Source organism: Mus caroli, chromosome 13 (genome assembly GCF_900094665.2).
Source record: "Mus caroli chromosome 13, CAROLI_EIJ_v1.1, whole genome shotgun sequence".
Lineage (NCBI taxonomy): Eukaryota > Metazoa > Chordata > Mammalia > Rodentia > Muridae > Mus > Mus caroli.
In genome coordinates this window covers 89,341,718-89,360,988 of record NC_034582.1, presented here as the reverse complement: position 1 = coordinate 89,360,988, position 19,271 = coordinate 89,341,718, and the positions used below count along the sequence as shown (strand labels likewise).

At 42.4% G+C, this 19,271-nt stretch overlaps 1 protein-coding gene across 1 annotated transcript in view; it reads left to right on the top strand.

Moving 5' to 3' along the window:
• Iqgap2 (IQ motif containing GTPase activating protein 2) overlaps nt 1–19,271 on the top strand; it is a 259,748-nt gene that overhangs the window by 193,899 nt on the left and 46,578 nt on the right. Inside the window, exons 14-18 of the mRNA XM_021180833.2 lie at nt 3,972–4,062; nt 8,683–8,850; nt 10,626–10,768; nt 11,349–11,519; nt 18,013–18,096. Of these exons, the coding sequence (XP_021036492.1) occupies nt 3,972–4,062; nt 8,683–8,850; nt 10,626–10,768; nt 11,349–11,519; nt 18,013–18,096 (657 nt within the window). The remainder of the gene's footprint in view (nt 1–3,971; nt 4,063–8,682; nt 8,851–10,625; nt 10,769–11,348; nt 11,520–18,012; nt 18,097–19,271) is intronic.

The following is a 19,271-nucleotide window of genomic DNA, read 5'->3' as shown; positions in this document are numbered from 1 at the left end:
TTCTTTTTTTCATTCATTTGGTGCCAAAACCAGGAATGGCATAAGTGAGATCCCTTCTGGGGAACTGGACCATTCCAAACCAAGCTGCTGATCTGACTCTCCTAAGATGTGTACAGATCCTTGGTTATGATATATATATATATATATATATATATATATATATATATATCACATTTATATCTTAGCCTTCAGAATGTACAGTTCGCTAGTGTTAAGTACATTTAACAAAGTATTAAAAAAAATGGAAACTTGATTATAATTCATTTGCCTTGATATATTTTAAATTCCAAGGCAGGCAATTCCACCTCTAAAATGCAGCAAAGAAATCAGAAAATTCAAACTTCACATGAGACTTAAAACGAGATGAAGGGGCAACTAGGAAATAATAGAGATCTATATTAACTTTTCTCATCTTGATTAAATTTCGCCAAATCGCGTAATTTCCAAAGGTCAGATTTAAGTACTTCAACTGCATAATCTATGGTACCATAAACTAAGGTAGAATGTTCTAATACTATAGAAACAAGAAACCCAGAAAATTTACGGGGTTGGGGGTATTTCTTGAACCCAAGTTCAGGAAGTTGTGGTGTAATTTGCATGTGGCCTGGTTGCTGGTTTTATCTGCTGTTCACTTAGGCACAGCGTGGCTGTGTAGCTGAGTGGAGGCCCAGCCCTCACATCCCTGTGGAGCCCAGTGGAGGCCCAGTCCTTGCATTGCTATCCCCAATTTTCTGGTGAATGACTGAAAAAGTGATTTCATCTCACATCGGAATATTTTTTGTTTTCACTTTTGGTCTTGTGTTTAGCTTTCCTCTAGTACAACAGGGTCTGGAAGCTGTTGTCTTCAATTTGTTTGGTTTTGCAAAGTCTGGGCTTTCCTTTGGCTTCTGAGACTAATACTTTAATCTTCAGCATGGGACAGCCACCATTTTCTCATCCAGGCAACATTGTGTGCAGTCTCTCCCCTGCAGGGAAGCCACCTCTTCAGAAGATGGCTGAGATGGAAGGAACTTGTGCAGTGATAGATTTTTAAACTATTCCTGGGGAGTGTGGCATTTCTTTGGATTTGGAAACGGGAAAAAATTCCTAGGGCCAGTGAGAAGGCACAGAGGATAAAGGTACTTGCTTGCTACTCCAGCCTAGTGACCTGGGTTCAACCCTTGAAACTCAACTAAAGGTGGAAGGAGAAAACTGACTCCACACATTATCCTCTGACTCCACACATGTGCCACATATTTATACACACGCACACACACACATACACACACTAAGTAAATCATTTTTTTCTTGAATCCTGCTTTCCTGTCTCCTCTTCTTCAAGCCTCATATTCTTTCCCTGCTTTTACTTAAAGCTCTTCTGAAATTTCATTTCCTAAGCAATTACCAAGCTGCCTGCCTATGGTTCCCATGTGACAGCAGTAGCTGGTGATGACTCAGGAAACAGGCCTCATGGATATTTTAGAGTGCTAGTGTGTTCCCCCTCATAACGCCAGCGGAAACAGCCTGTGTCTGGTTTATGAGATCTCACCACGCACACTATCTCGCATGCCTCCCGAGGGAAGCCGGTGGATGTCTGTTCTCCTTCCAGACCCTTACACTTCCTGAGCCTGTAGTGATGAAGTTTACCCCAAAGGATTCCAATGCCAGAGTTGATTCTTTCTACATGCTACAGCTATGCGTTGGGTATATGCATATACATGTTGTGTTTATGTATGTGGATATCCATGTGGAGGAGGGGTGCATGTATGCAAATAGGTGTGTGTGCATAGGCATGCAAATGTATATGGAAGCCACTGGACAACCCCTGGTGTCATTCCTCCAATGCTGTCCACCCTGGTTTTTTGAGACAAGGTTTCTCATTGGTCTGGAATTTGCCAGTGATCTCCAGGGATCCTCCTGTCTCTGCCTCCCCAGGGTTGGAATTAGAATGGCATACTGCCAATCCTGGCTTGCCTGCCTGCCTGCCTTCTTTCCTTCCTTCCTTCCTTCCTTCCTTCCTTCCTNCCTCCCTCCCTCCCTCCCTCCCTTCCTTCCTTCCTTCCTTTCTATTTTTTTTTCTAATGGGCCTCATAGATTCAAACTCAGTCCTTGGGCATCCAGCTGAGCCATCTCCACAGCTTCCCCTAGGTGTCTTGATTCCAGGTTTAGAACACAGCACTTATCCCTCCATATAAATGAGCGCTCGCAGTTTGAAAATGGCATTCCAGAGGCTAGAGAGATGGCTCAGCGGCTGAGAGCGCACACTGCTCTTACGTGCAGTGTTCACATCAGGGAGCTCACGACTGCCTATAACCAGCTCCAGGATCAAGACGCCCTCTGGATTCGAAGGGCACTTGCAACCTTGTGCGCACACAGACAGACACATGTACAAATAATTAGAATAAGGTAAATCTTTTAAAATGTGGACTTCTAAATCTTTCCTGAACGTATTTAATGTCTGCTCATAAAATTGACTTGAAGTCCCATTTAATATCTGCCAGCACTGTGCTTGTGGCAAGATCTTCAGAATTTGCCCAAACGTATGACACTAAAACAAATTCTGTGCATTTTCATTGCTGCCATCACCCCTTTCTTAAGCCATTGTTAACTACTTAGATTCTTTATGCTGCATATCAACCCTTAGTTATGGTCTCATTGCTGTGAAGAGACATCATGACCGAGACAACTCTTATACATACAGGTCAACATTTAACTGGGGCTGGCTTACAGGCTCAGAGGTTCTGTTCATTATCGGCATGGCAGGAAGCATGGCAGCATGCTGGAGGAACCAAGAGTGCTACATCTTGATTTAAAGGCAGCCAAGAGGAGACTCATTCCACACTTAGACTGAACTTGAGTATTGGAGACCTCAAAGCCCACCCCCATGGTGACACACTTCCTCCAAAAAGGCCAAACTTTCTCCAACAAGGCCATACCTCCTAATAGTACCATTCCCTGTGGGTCATGCATTCAAACACATGAGTCCTCAGGGGCCAAACCTTTTCAAACCACTATACCCTTCTTACTTACTTCTCAACCATGTGCCAGAGCTAATATCACCGTGAACAGCACTGTGTGTTCTGATTGCTTCTGGCTTCTCCAAGAGATCCTTAGCTCCCTCAGACCACTTACCATACCTTTGTTTCTGTTTTGTCTGGGTGTCTGACAAACATTGGGTATCACTGTCTCCCCCAAGTTTAAAGCATCCCCTGACACACTGGGACAGGTTGGCACTTAGTTTTCCAACCACGGTGCTGGAATGCTTAACTGCATAGCCATGGATGGCTTTTTAACAGAGGTGGCATTTGAGTTATGGGATATGGCAGGAGCCAGCTAGGTCAGAGAGCTATGGCCTGAAGGAGGTCCTAGAACAGGGACTGAGAAGCTAAAGAACCAGGTAAGGTCCCCGTCACTAGTCCTAGATCCATGGTCCTGAGAAGAGAGCCTGTGTTTCTTTCTAAGGTTAAACAGAGGAGGGATGTAGTGAGACGTCCATTCTGAAATGAGCAGGGGTTCTCTAAACTAGAGATCGACTATGATGCAGACCAAATTGGAAGCAATGAGTCTGCATAGGACAGCAGCACATCTGTCCATGAACAGCAGTGGTCCTCAGCCTTCTTAGCACTGCGACCCTTTCATACAGTCCCTCGTGTTGTGGTGACCCCCCAGCCATAACATTATTTTGTGTCTACTTTATAACTGTAATTTTGCTACTGTTATGAATCATCATGTGAATACCTGCCATGCAGAATATCTGCTATGCACGCACAACCCCAGTGGGGTCATGACCCACAGGTTGAGACCCACTGAGCTAGGGGATGGTCTGGTTGAGGATCTGTGACCTGCCTGTCACCAGCTAGTGCTGCATAGTGGAGCTACCTAGTGCTTGCTGAATAAGAAGTAGGAGGTGATGATAAAATGACTCCTGAAGAGCAGTGTTAATCGGGTTCCATCAGGATTCACCGTTCTCTGATTCTGTGCCACTGTTCCAGGATCCTAAGAATGTTTCTAAAGTTCTCTGGCTGGATGAGATACAGCAAGCCATCGATGAGGCCAATGTGGATGAGAACAGAGCAAAGCAATGTAAGTCCTCACCTTCTTTTGCTTGTCAAACCTGCCTGGCTTTGTTTTGTTTTGTTTTTTGGTTTTGTTTTTTGTTTGTTTGGTTGGTTTTTAATGTGGGTACGAACCTGAAGTCATTCACTGGAATTTCTGGAGAAATCTGAATGCTTTTCGGTTTCCAGTCTCAGATGCATATCTAAACCAACATGTCACTAGCTAGTTGCCCTGTTCCCAGTAACCAGGTGTTATCGTCAATGAAATCTGACAGTGTTGTCAAAAAAAAAAAAAAATCTAGACTGCAAAAATGTTTTGCAGACTGAAATTTTATGTTTAAGTTGAATCCTCCCCCTACCCCCATGTGTTTATAAAGAGATATAAGATATGTTCTATAGGGATGTGGTGAGGTATGGAAGAGGGGGTACCTCGGCAGGCCCATGTCAAACGTCCCATCCCCCTGAGGGACCAGCCACATGACAATATAGTATAGAGTAGACTTTATTTAGGGCATGGGGAGGGGAGTTAAGAGGGCAGTAGAGGCAGAGAGAGGCAGAGAGAGGGAGAGAGTAGAGAAGTAGAGGCCAGCCATGACCACGTGGAGAGGGGGAGCAAGACCAGGAGAGAAGCAAGAGCTCAAGAGAGAGAGGAGGAGGCAAGCAGCCCCTTTTATGGTGGGTCAGGCCTACCTGGCTGTTGCTAGGTAACTGGGGTGGAGTTTAGTCTGAATGTTAGCACCCACCCCCATTTATCCATAGAAAACTGTTTGTTCACAATAAATGTCTATTTGAATTTTTTATGCTTTCCATTGTTAGAAGTTTTTCTCAGAATCAGACCAGAAGGCGGGGAGTGGAGGGTGGGTGAGTGGGAGGAAGCAGGTAGTGGAAAGTTCAGGGTCAGACTATCACAGGGACTGGTATCGGCTCTTAATCACCAAGGGCAGATGGGGGTGGTTGTGCCTGATAGCCGACTCTGAAATAGTCTCAATCGGAGACTGATGGAGTTGGCCAGTTGTTCATGATCTTTTTATCTATGAAGCTGACTGGTGGCTATGAAATCCTCTCTTGAGCTGTATAGATGGAAGAGCTCTAAGGTCTATAAAAAGAAAGTAAGCCAGTGAAATGGTTCGGTGGGTAAAGGTGCTTACTGATGGCTAAGTGTGATAACCTAGTTTGATTCCTGGAACCCACATGGTAAAAAACAGACTCCCATAAGTTGTCTTCCATTCTCCATGTGTGTGCATGAACACACACACACACACACACACACGTAAATAAATATATGTAAGAAAAAAAAAACCTTAAGAGAAAAATCAAACTTGAATCACGAAAATAGTTCTGGCTCCCAAAGTCCCATAGTGTTGACAAATGTGCAGCCTCTGTGAATGAAAGATGGGCCCAATCTCCTTGAGACAGGGTGTCATTTCACTGCCAGAAAATAGTACTGTTAACCTGATTCTCCGAAGGACTCATAGGTGATGGGGGGTGGGCGGTACATGAAAGACATTTTTTTTAAGTGATGCTGGCTCTGAATGAACCCCAATCCCAGCAGATCCAAAATGTCACTATTTCTGCCCCAGAGCGAGGGCTTTTGAAAGTCAGGTGATTGGTTGGGTTGCTCTCTCCCAGGGGATCCAGGGAGCCTGCCCAATACATCCTATGGTCGGTTGCCCCATTCTGGAATGCCATAAGCAAGATCCCCACATAGTAATTCAAAGGGTTGAAATTTGTGTTGTGTTTTATACCTCTATTATCAAAGAAGGATCTGAGATGGCTTCTAAGTTGATACAGTAACCAGCCTCCCTAACACAAAGTTGAATGAGACTCCCAAAGGTATAAATTAGACACCTGGCATGATTAGACTCCATGCCGTCCTATCAGGTCACAGAGTGCTGTGGGAACAGCTTAGTCTTCTTCCCCAGATGTGGAGGATCTGTAAGGAACATCTGGACTTTAGGAACTTTGAAGTTGCTCCTAAGACTCTAGTACTTAAGGGGAGAAATACATTCAAGAGAGGTGTGAGAGAGTTGTTGATTTGCATATACACTACAGATCGCCATGGTCTGCCAAGGCACTTGAAAGAAATGAGATTGTGATGTAGACCCTCCACCTGTACTGCCCCCTTCCTAGAGACCCAATCAACCTAAAAGTGATGTTATCCCTTGTCCCCCTCACATGGAGCCTGTGAATGTTGGATCTGTTTTTCACATGGAGACTCCTCGTCCCTTGACTTTAGGAAAATTAGAAGTTTCTTGGTTCATGCAGTTTTGTTGCTCTCCCCTGTTCATCAGAGCTCCTTTGTACTCTCTGAGTCCTACCCCATGCTACAAGAGTTGTGATCCGTCCTATAATATGTAATGATAAGATAGGATTTTGTTTTTTACAGTGAAAGCTATCTACAGTCAGACATTAAAATAAGAGCTTCTGATTTCAATGGCAATTGTCTTACTTTAAAAACAGTCTTCCTCCTTTGCATGAAAGCCAACTCTCATTGTAGATCTGAATCAACCTAGATTGTTTAACAAAGGGCATTGGCCCATACCTGTCACCGAGGGCCAGACTGAGAAAGGAGAGGGGCTAAGGGCCTAAGTGGTTGTTTTCACTGGAGTATCTACCCCCAACATTTGAGTCCTTAGGGCAGTATTTCTCAACCTTTCACCCTGAACCACTGTACCCCAGCAGTAAATAATTTTCCCCTAACCTTTCCTCATCCTGACATTACAATACCACAGACATGTTGTATATCTGTTTGTTTATCGTGTGTCGACCCATGTTGCTTGTGTTGGGTGTCTTTCTTCCTATGAGTACATCACTTAAAGAGAGCCCACTGGTGTGTGGCTTAAGATGTGAAGCAAACTCTGTTTTGGGTTTTTTGTTGTTGTTGTTCTTTGGGTTTTGGGATTTTTTGTTTTTGGGTTTGGTTTGGTTTGGTTTTTTGGTCCTAAGAGGTTTATAGGAGATTTTAACATTTTTCAACAGAAATGTATTTGACTTTTGGAAGGTCAGTTTTCTGACGTCTTCTACTATCTCTGACTTAACCACAAGTCCCAGAGAAAGCACCAAAGTCATCAGAATGGATGTTATGCATCCCTGGGCATTGGAACTGCTCTGATGTCCTCCCTGGGGACCTCTGGGACAGACACTGGAGCCAACCTGTCCTTCCCATAGACAGAATTCTAAAGGCCTTGATTGTTTCTAGCAGAAGCCACAAATTCCACAGTTTGGCTGTCACACTGGCATGCAGGTGTGAGCAGGAAGTGATGCCAAATACCTAAGGACTTGCTAAAGCAAATCAACCCAGTATCCTGCTCCAAATGAACCCAGAAGACTGCACCAAACTATTACTTAGTTTGCTCAGTACAACTCAACAAGCATTGAGCACCTACTGTGTACCACAGAGTATGAGTAAAATGAGGGTCAATAGGGCCTCACCTGTTGGTTGGGACTTTTCAGAGGCAGGTTTTAGATCTTCACAGGAAACAGTTCCAACTGGTACTGGAAATGCACCAGTGTGCCAGCTCTTTGCCCATCCATATTCAGTTGCAGGAAACAGTTCTGTATTTTGCACCTATAGCATACGTATGATATAGGTACATACATCTTTAAAGGAAAAATAGCTTAGCATGTTAATTCAATGCAACCATCCCGTGTGGTTCATCTTTGAGGAAGTCTGTGTCACTTGCTTGTTCCTCCTACTCCCCTGAGACCACAGACTTCTCAGGTGGCAGCTCTTCATCCTGCACAGCGTTTCTAGGAAAGAGCAAGTGACAGCTGAGGTTCAGCACTGTTCACTTCCTCAGCACAAGAGCAAAGGCTCGCTGCTGTCAGTACTTGTCATGCAGTAGCCAGCATCGTCTGCTGGAGAAGTTCCCTGATTCTGTTTGGGAGCATCCCTGGACTCACAGGGCTTTCACTCCAAGCTGGCAACAAAAGTCAACATGGGCTTCTTATGCCTTCAGCTGCATCTGTGTGTAGTATTACCCGTAATATTAAACGTGTATAAACATAATTTGATGGCAACCATATATTCAATTCTAGTTTTATTCTGACCAAAAGCAACTTAAGGGAAGGCAAACTTTATTTGGCTACTATACCTAGGTCACAATTTATCACTGACAAAGGGCAGGGCAGGAACCTGGAAGCTGGGACCATGGATGAACTCTGCTTGCTGGCTTGTTTTTTAGCTGTTTAGTGAGATTTCTTACACAGCCCAGAACTACCAACCTAAGGATGGTGCCAACCACAATGTGCCATGTGTTCCTGCATCAATTAATAATCAAGACAATTTTCCCAGAGATGCCCACAGACCAGTGTGAACTTCACAGTTCTTCAATCAGGGTTTCCCTGCCATCCACGCTCAACAAATTATATCCCAGCAAGCCCCACCCAGTTAGCATACCTACACAAGCCTAACCAGAGAATGTCAGGAGTGGAACATGCCACGCTTCCATAGAACCTTCTTCTCACAGCCCAAACTGATAGGTGAATTAGTAGTGATTGGCCCGGTGTACATGGTCAGACTGTCAGAAGGAGAAAAGGTTTAATAGCAAAATACCAATGCATTCCTAGAAGGTTGACTTCCGTAGTTATAGACCTTATGTAAGTACAAGTTATGACTAACTGAAACTCTGCTTTTCTCATTACTCAGGGGTTACACTGGTTGTCAACGTGAATGAGTGTTTGGATAGAAAACAATCAGATCACATCTTGACTGCACTCAAGTCTTCTTCTAGCAATATCCATAACATACTCCCAGAATGTGCCAACAAGTACTTTGATACCCTTGTGAAGGCGAAAGAGTCAAAGACTGACAATGGTGAGCCTCCCCCGTGACTTAGCACAGGCGTGTCGCTTCAAATACTGTGGTTTCTATAGCATTGTGGTTTCTTTCATTTTGAAACAATTGCTGCTTTCACGTCAATATTTCTGAAATGTTTAGCATCAATGGCAAAGGAACTGTTTTTTTAGGTTCTTTTTTAAAGCTGCAGTTACCTCAGCAATAATGCATTAGATGTCACATCATAGAACTAAGATTTTTATAAGGTCTTTATACTAATAATTGCCATCATTTTACCATTTTGAGACAAATGATATGTAACTATACAATGTTAAATAGCTATGAAGCAGGAATATGTAAGTAAAATGTGACAGATTCTGTATACTGCCATACTAGTGGCCACCAAAGGGATAAAGAAGACACATGCTATGACATGGATGACCGTGAAAAGAGTAAAGGAGATGGATAGAGACAGTAGAGCCTGACAAGATGACTTCGTGGTGCAAGTCTGATGACCTAAATGCTATGCTTAGAACCCATGGTAGGAGGAAGAAATGGACGCCAAAGAGTTGTCCACTGCTTTCCGTGCATCCGTCATGGTATGCGTGTGCTGGCACACACACACACACACATACACACATGCACATTCTCACACGCACACATACACACACACACACTTAATTCAAAACAAAAGACCAACATCTGTACAACTGCCCATTAAAAGAGAAAGCTGTCACTTTTTTGTACACTGACAAATTGAACACTTGAGTATTTAAAACCAAAAAGAATGAGCACACACTTATATGACTTGGTTGTTCCATTCAATTATTTGGATGTATTGAAACATTTTATGAAGACCGTCACTCAAACTTTGATTTACCTGGAAAGATGGTGAGTCTGGTGGTCACTTAGCCGAAGTTGACTTAGTTTAGTCAGAACTTTTCAGTGGCTAGGGTAGGTCTTAGGTCTCTAGTTTGGGTCAGAAATAAAGGCTAATGAACAAAAATAAGGATATCTAAAAATACTATAAGGTGTGGCCCATAGATTCGTGAGGAAGAAACATTCTTTTCCACCAATGTAAGCCACGACTGCCACAGACTTTTATAGCCTGTCCCCACCTACCCAAGCCATGTCCTTTCAGCCATTTTTTTTCTCTTTTTGTGTGGATACAGAGAGCATCCTGAGTCAAATCAGGAACTGTCTTCTCCACTTCCAGTGGCCTTCATGTTGCTGCACGGCTTTTATTTTGTCATTTGAATAAACTTGTCCCCAGAAGTGATTCATCTCTGCCTAAAATCTAGATCCTGGTCCTTGTAAATCCATTCTCATCAGAGAACATTCTGGATTGCTTTATCAGCAAATATAATTCTGCTCATTGATCTCCCCTATCTGCTCGGGAGGGGTCAGCATTACTGGTAACATGCATTACACATACGCTTTTGATTCAAGCTTTCCCTATGAAAGAATTGGAGTCCAGAGTCAGTGTTAGACTTTTCTCTCTCCCCCACTTGGGGGTGGGGTTAGTAAGGAGCTGCCATTGAATACTCAAAATCTTTCATTTTACTATGTCACGTCCAGTGACTGTAACATAGAGCAACTGAACACTTAGTTTAAAATGGTTTTGCCAGATTATTGTATATACTGGAACCTCTCTCTAGTTTACCAGACTTGACTTACCCATACTCACTATCTCCTCCCACTCCCCATCCCTTTCTAAGCAGAGTCCTCGTAAACTAGTGTATTGCTGAGCTTGTTGATAGGAAAGCCTAAGAGCTCTGTTCCTTAATAGACATTAACAGACTCTTCTTCCTTAGAGTCCAGTGAAGGTTCATGGGTCACACTCAATGTGCAAGAGAAATATAACTACTATTACAACACGGATTCCAAAGAAGGCTCTTGGGTTCCACCTGAATTGTGCTTGTCTAAAGAATCATGGCTCACGGGAGAGGAAATTGAGGTAAGAGTTGGAGTTAGGTGGAAAACTGCACTGTGTCACGAGGCATGTGATAGCTGGTCTGCTCTTCGTCGTGGAAGTGATGGGAGAGACTAATCAACTTGAATAGTGTGTAGGAATAAACTTCTTGAACTGGATTTGAATATGCTGGCTTGCTAAATAAAAACAGTTCCATGTCCTGGCACAGCCAAACCAAAAAGAACAAGGGAAAAACACTAGGACTTCATGGGTACTAGCACTTACCCCCTCCTCTCCCCACTCCCGTGACCCAGAAGCCTGAGAGAGTTGGAGGCGAGGCCCATTCTTATAGTAGTGAGCCTTGACCCTTGTACAGTTTGTGATTCAGTTCAGCATCACGTGAGATCATTCCCTACCTTTGTATACCACTGCCATCAAGATCAGAGGATTCAAAATTCTTAAAATACTAAGCCAGCTCAACCCTTGGCTGCTGTTAAATAGTCTATAAACCAGGCCTGAAAGAGCTGTCCCTTTCATTTCCTAAAAGCCATCATTTCCAGAAGCTATTCTCTATGCTCCTTTCACCCGATGTGGGAGAGTAACCTTAAGATGTCTCTCTCACCAGGACATTGTGGAGGAGGTCACATCAAATTACATCCGTGAGAAGCTGTGGTCTGCTTCAGAAGACTTGCTTGTCCGCTTCGAGGCCACAACCTCAGGACCTGCCCTTAGGGAGGAGTTTGAAGCGAGGAAAGCATTCTTATATGAACAAACAGAGAGCGTGGTCAAAATCCAGGTACGGGAATCGCCTACCACAGTTACGGAAAGTTGTCCTGTCGTTAGGAAAATACTTTCTTGGAAGACAGCACCATCAACTACCAGCATTCTGATAATGCCAGTGAGGGCTCCTCCCTGCCCTTTTTTTTGGAAGCCTTTAAAATGGGGACTGCCTTAGTAATAATGTGTTTTAACTGTGGCCCCCAGAAGAGTGTTAGGGCTTGCTCAAATCTACCTGCCATCAGTATGGTTGGAACGGAATGGATACCTCAGATTGGGGTTGAAATTGTGCTTCTCCAAACAGCAGCTTCTCCACATGTCCATCTTCTGCTGAACTTGGAGTTTTAAGAGTTAGCAGATGGTCATTAATGTCTAGCTTCTTCTAGCCTGAGCCAATGGAAGAACAGATAAGCTAGCGCACATTTAACCTCTCCAGGGGGTGGTCTTTGTGTAATGGTCACTCTTTGTTTAGACCTAGGAGAAAAATCGACAGCACCCACTCTTTAAAGACTGTGAGACAACAAAAATGCATGAGCTAAGATTTCCCACAGGAAGGCAAAGAACTCGGCAGAGTTAGATGGCTCTTCTGTGTTCGTGCTTCACCCTCTACCAGCCAGGATGCTAGCTTCCCCAGGTCTATGTGTATGTCCTTTTCTCCAGAGGCTAACATAAGCATGTCAGTGATTGGCTGAGCTTGAAGGCCTTTGCTTTAGCTGGTATCTGAAGTTTCCCAAACTGAAGGTTTGGTGGTAGAGTTTCTCTTTCATAACTATTGATGAACTTCTGTGCCTTGCTTTTATGTTATTTGGGACTGAGGATAACTTAGTGTTCTTGTATCTTTCATATATGTTGGAGTACTTTATTTGCTCAAAATGTCAGCAGGACTTAAATGGCTTTTTTTTTTTTTAAGAAATCTCTGTTGTAGACCTGACACTTAGCTTTTTCTATGTGAGCCAATGAGTTTCTAATTCAAAATCTGTCTAGATAATCTGTTGAAAACATAGCCTAAAAATAGAATCACCTACACCCCTAAAAGCTAACTCTAATTAGGTACAAAATTCAAAATATCAACCAGTGTGATACAATTTGGACCAGCCCTGTGCTCTCCAGTCTTGATACAATGTTGCAATTGGGACTCTGCCTGAAGAGCCCCCCACCCCCCACCCCCTTAGAGATTGATTGACCTTTGTAGTGGAACCCAGTACGGTAGTTACTAGAGTGCTGCAAAAGGACTGAAATGATCACGTGGGGCCTTACTCCTCTGCCTCAGCCGTAGTTTAGGATTGTCACTAAACTCACAACTCCTCCATCTTGCCTTCTTTCTTTCCATCTGATGAATTTCCAGCATCAATCCCATGATGTCTAACAATGAGGTAATTACACTGATGCAGCCCAGAAGGGAATCCACTGACCCATAAAACCAAATGACCAGGAGGCAGAAAGCATCATGTTAACCTAATTTCTCAGCAAAGTTGCTAATAGATGTCTCATTAAAGAAATACTGGAAGGTTTCCACCTAGATAAAACAATTCACACTTTCTAGACAGGTGACTGGCCCAGACATCTAGTCTTAAAATTTTTGAAGGAGAATACAGAACCAAATCTTCTTGGCCCAAGCCAGCCAGATCCAAGCTATATTTGGAGTTCATCAGAAGGTGTCCAATCAACACCTTTGGAGGGAAGCCACTGTTCCCAGTGATGGCAGTTGGACCCACTGCCTTGTGTATGCTCTGCACTACACCCCCAATAAATCATCCAGTCTTAGAACAATTAGAAGTCTCTAACAGAATTGTTGAGGGCTGAGTGTATGGCTCAGTGGTAGAGTGTTTACTGGCATTCCTGAAGCTCTGGTTCCAGTTCCCAACACCAAAAAAAAAAAAAAAGTAAGCCAGAAAAAGTCATCATAAGCAAAGGAAATTTTATTTACATCAAATATATATATATATTTTATAAAATGTAAGTGAAGTAAACATTCATATTTTTCAAGAAAATTTATATTGTAATTCCCAAGGAATTTAATAATGAAGCAATGTATGTATGGCGGAGTAGGGCAAATGGATCAGTAACAACCATGGCAAGTAAAGGAAACTGTGACGTCATCAAGTGTAAATGATTGAAAGTTCAGAGTGAAAGATAGACGTTGAGAAGTATTCAAACAGGCCTGGAGTTGGGAGGAAATTAGCAGAAAACCAAGAGAAAGAGGAACTGCCTAAAGACACATTTCATCACGTAAAAATCCTGATGCCCGGCAGGACTGTGAGGCTTGGACTGCATAGTTCCCACTGAAGACGTCCCCTGGTATGCTGCTCTCAAGTGCTCAGTGTTTGGTCCCTGATGAGGTGGGAGAGGTGACTCAGAGGGCACGTGGTGGGGATCCAGTAGTAAGATCGCTGGTGTTTCTGTGGGAAGAGATAAAAAGAAAGAAAAATTATCCAACAGGACAAACATATAACTACAGTGGAAAGCTTTTCCCCTCACTAATGAAAACTGGATTACGTCTCTTAGGAAAGGATGAGTGGGCTGGAGAGATAGCTTATCAGTTAAGAGCACTACTGCTCTTCCAGAGGGCTCTGGTTGGATCCCAGGATCCATGTCATATGGTTCACATCTGTCTATAACTACAACTCCAGGAGACCCAACACCTTGTTTAGGCCTCTACAGATATTCGTACAGATGTGACATGCACAGAAGTAAAACATAAATTTAAATCTCGGCCCTAGGAGTTACTTACTGAACTTTAAGCGAGGAAGGCCACAAGCATTCAAGCCAAAAGAAGAAATGGCTTGTGTGAAGCAACTTCAGAGCCTGAGGGATGCAAAGTAGGGGAGTCCCCTTAGGGGCATCCCTGGTGCTGACCTAATAGACTTAGTCTTGTGCGTTTGCCAGACATTAGAAAGAAGGGAAGGAATTGTTCAGAGTTTCCTACCTCCCCTGTACAACAATGGCATTAGCATCATGATTAGAGTTTGGGGTACCCGTTATCAAGCGGGGCAGCTGGTTCAGCACCTCTGGTTTTCTGGAGATTAACATTGAAGATATATAAAGAAGAGGAGTAGTCACCAGTATTTCAACATCACACAGTAAATATATTTATAGCACCAGAAAACAGAATAAGGTGGCTACAGTAACTTTCCTGCAAGTTCCCATAGCAGCTAAGAAAACGGTTTTACTATAAAAAGCTGTTTCTAACTGGCTTTCTGATTTAAACTTTTGTCTCCTTTTACATCATAACAGCTTCTTTGCTCCACTGTTAGACCCATGCTTGTTTATTGGAAGATCTTGCAGTTTATGAGGTGGACAGAGGCAAACATACTGGATAGAAAACTTCAAAGCTGAGAGAGAAAAATGGAGAATTTTGACAAATTAAATATAAAGCTTATATAGCTTAAGGGTCTATAGTTTGCCAAAGAATGACACCCCAGACTCAAAATAGTTGGTAAACGCAAAGAGTATTTTATTCTACAGAAGTCCAGCATGTTGGGGGTCTCCCAATTACCAAGATAGACACAGCCAAGTGAGCTCTCAGGCTGGTGACCTTTGTCTTACTCCCATCTCTAGGGACATTCCATTACCATGGTGTGGGGGCTGGAAACTGTTGCTGGGGAGGTCTGGAAACTGTTGTTGAGGAAGTCTAGAAACTGCTGCAGACCCATTGTCCTGGCCCCAGGACAATGGCAGCTTCTGAGGCCTGGACTTACCTGGACTTGTCTCATTCTTGAAAACAAGGAGTTAGGCCTCGTCTCCTGAACTGCCAATCTGAAGCCTGTCGTGGAGTCAGCTTAGCCTTCTCGATAGTATTTCTGCTCCCGTAAAGATAAAATATCCACTAACTCAGTCACCTTTGTGTAGAAGGTAGCAATGAATATTTCTAACAGAAAGACTCTGAGGAGGTCTAGTGTATGTATGTGTGTGTATTACATATACATAATATATATATATAAACACACACACACACATATATATATTCACATAATTGTACCTGCACGACCCACCAAACATATGAACTGTTGAGAGCTTTCTTGGCTTTTGACAGCCACACTCTTGTGGAGTCCCAGTGATTGGCACGGTTGGAAACACTTCCCTGTCTCCATCATGTTGATGATCCATTTTTGTGAATACTTGCTGATGACATCCGACAGCAGTTTCTCCTCTCATCTCAGAAATGCCTCCCTGCCGCAGTCCCATGGCAGCATTTCTAAATGCTGATTCACGTGATTAAGAATCCTTTAGCTGTGGCTGTTTACATCTTTACTGCTCACAGTGTGAGCCACGTTCCAGCATGCGCATTGCAGGAAGCATCAGTGATACAGAACCCCAAGCCTCCGTGGTCCTGTTGAATCCCAACCTGCCTGTGCTAATAAATTCCTCAGGTCCTGTCTTCTTACACAGAAACTCATCTTTACCAACCAATATTATGAAGTCATTTGAAAATTTCTAAACCCATTTTTCAATATTTTTAACAATTGTGTTAAACTCTTAGGTGTGTTTGGTTTTATTTCTTTAAATTTTGGTTTGTTTTGTTTTGGTGTGTGTGTTCATGTTTTGGGGGTCTTTTTTTCTTTAGTTTTTTTGGAGGGTTTGTAACTAAAATTATTGAGCCACCAAGTGGGTGCTGGGAACCAAATCTGGGTCCCCTGGAAGAACAGCCAGTACTCTTATCTCCTGAATCATTTCTCTAGCGTGGATTTTTTTTTTAAGTGTGGATTTTAAAAAATTTTTGGTTTTTTTTGGGGGGGTGTCTTTTGAGTTTGACATCTTTATAATGATGCCTTTTAATCTATCCCAAAATATAGTATATAATTTGAAGTCTTTTATTTCTTTTTTAGTTGACCCATGTGTATTTAAGACTTAGCTAATGTGAATAACATCTTTAATATGTTTTTATTTTTGACATACAGAAAAACATTCAACCTTTTAACTAGTCAATTGATTCCCTTGTGCAATAACCACTTTTAGTTTTTTTGAGACAAGGTTTCTCTGTGTAGCCCTAGCTGTCCTGGACCATACTCTGTAGACTGTGATGGCTTCAAACTCAGAGATCCACCTGCCTCTGCCTTTCGAGTGTTAGGATTAAAAGCGTGTGCCACCACCACCTGAAATAAATAACTATTTTTCATATTTCTCATTTTTTTAAAATAAAAAAACCCTCTTGAATCTGGGCATAGTGGCACATACCTGCAATCCGAGGGCTTGGGAGACTGAGAATTGTGAATACGGGGCTAGCTTGAGTCACATAATTTGTTTATCTTGTCCTTAAACAAATAAAAGGTCATTAACTCTGATAAAAATAAGTTCATCTGACCTTAATAATATAAAAATGGGTCACCAAGATGGCTCAGTGGATAAAGATGCTTGTTGCTAGGACCCATCTAGTAGAAGAAAAAAACTGACTCCTACAAGTTATGTGTACACACACACACACACAAATAGCTATATAAATATACAAATAGTAATATGAAAAATTATAAAATTTTAGGGACTTTAAAATTACTTAGGTTTGACTTCCGTTACTTGGGAAATAGAATATATATTTTCCCTGTTTCTTATGTATAAGGTTGTTTTCTGAAAAAAAAAAATGGTGACAGCCTAATGCCTCTCTGTAGGGAGATTGCTACGTTATAGTCAGTCTATACTTTCTAAGGCAGCTGAGTTACCAGAGGTTTTATCTATACAGAAGCAGAATGCTATGTGCCTTACCTTTAATTTGTCAGAACTCTTTCTCTTTCAGCCTGGTCTGAGTCTATTAGTGTAGATACTTCATGTGTGTGCTAACCAGAGACTTCCGTGTAACTTAGAGGAGGAGGTAAACCCTGGGGCATTACTGGGTCTCTTCTTATCAAAAGGAAGAAAATGATATATCCATCATATACACTTTATATTTTAATGCATAATGATATGCGTATGGGTAGACACGTTGTACATATTTAGAAATGTGCATGCTAAAAACATTAATAGCTCATTCTGGAGAGAAACTAGTGGAAATAGTGACAGATACATAGATACGTCTAATTTTATGTGGGAACATAGGAAATGATAAATGGTCAATTATAGACACATCGTATAACATCTTTGTAGAATGTAGAATATAATGTAAATACAGTAATCTCTAAAGAGTCGGAGTCCCAACTGAGTGAAGTGCCTTCCTAGAGTGCTATAGGGCACTTGGTACTGTAAAGATAATCACATATCAATCGCTGCTCTCAAGCATTTTATATGGTGACCAAACAGTACTGTTAATAGAATCCAGTTAATACTATAAGAAGGATTCCTTTTAGTGTTTGCTTTTGTCATGCAGAGTCTTGGTAAAATTAAGCTCTCAAGTAGAAAACTGGGTGCTAACCTGGTCATTGGGTTCCATTTCTGCCTGTTCCCACTCTGGCCCTGTTTCATGCATAAGCTGGTGACCTCTGCCCCAGTCAAGTGTCCCAACCCGGTGCCTCCTGAGATGTGTTCTGTGCTTGTAGCTTCCAAAACTTACCTGTCAGTCACTCTTAACCTACTCTTTCCCTCAGGCTTTCTGGAAGGGGTTCAAACAACGCCAGGAATATCTGCACAGACAACAAGTGTTTGCTGGTAACGTTGATTCTATTGTGAAGGTAAATATCGCTTTCCACCATATCGAATGCTTGTCTTACACATTCCCTCGTACTTTGTCCTGGGTCTAGAAGGCAAGCTGTTAACCTTGTGAGCCTTGCAAGTCAGTCCTGGGACTGGAGCATCTACAATCGAGTTGATGTACCACTAGGATGGTCTCATATCTCACGTCCTTTATGTAGTTATAAGAATCAAATGTGAAAGTATTTTTGTATGCAGATCTTTGTCTGGAAATTTCAAATTGATTTTTAAAGCTAGGATTCTCTCTCTTCTCTACCCAGTCTGGTCTCATGTTCCTCTGATTGCATTTGCTAATAATACTTAGAATATTCAAGCATACCAGCAGAAAAGTTTAGGTGTTAGGCAGATGCAAAGCCTGTGACCGGTGAATGAATAGCTCTGAACTACAGAAGGAAAAGGTAGTGTGGAAGCTACTCTTAGTTAAAAGCAAAGGGACTGAACAAAAAAAAAGAAAGAAAGAAAAAGAAAAAGTAAAAGTAAAAGTAAAAGAACTTGTAAACAGCTTGTAAATCTAGATGATAGTAAGGGCTACACAGAAATTGTAATGGGTAAGTTGACAGATATTTGAAATTGTGAGGACAGAGAATGACAAGGCTAGACCCACTGAGTCTTCTCTCATTCCTTCAAGGCACGGTGTCCTGTGTCCACTGCAGAATATGCCTGTTCCCTCAGAAAATGGTTAGGAACACATCCCACTGAGACTGCCTGAGTGCTTTTCTATGGCAACCTAAAGGGTGGAGCTGGGGATGGAGCTGGCTCAGACAATACAGGCACTTGCTGCCAAACTTGACCGTTTGAGTTTGATTCCCAGGACTCACTTGGTAGAAGAAGAGAGCAGACTGCCCCTCAGGCTGTCCTCCAACCCATACACTTGTCCCATGGCATACATGCGTGTGCACACATGCAATACACAAATGAATACATGCAGTTTTTAAAAACTAAGGCATATTGGCTGCACTTAAGGGATGATGAAAGCAGCTCTGGATTTAGTTTAGTTTGGTTTACTGACTCACTATAGCTCAGAAGACTGCCTTACTTTTGTGACTTTCACTTATTGGGTTGAAGACTAAACTATTTAGCCCAGGCCAGGATTTTCCTATTAAGGCAGTGAGGTTAATGGTCGAGTATAATGGGTTTTGAAGACCTTGAAAGAAAA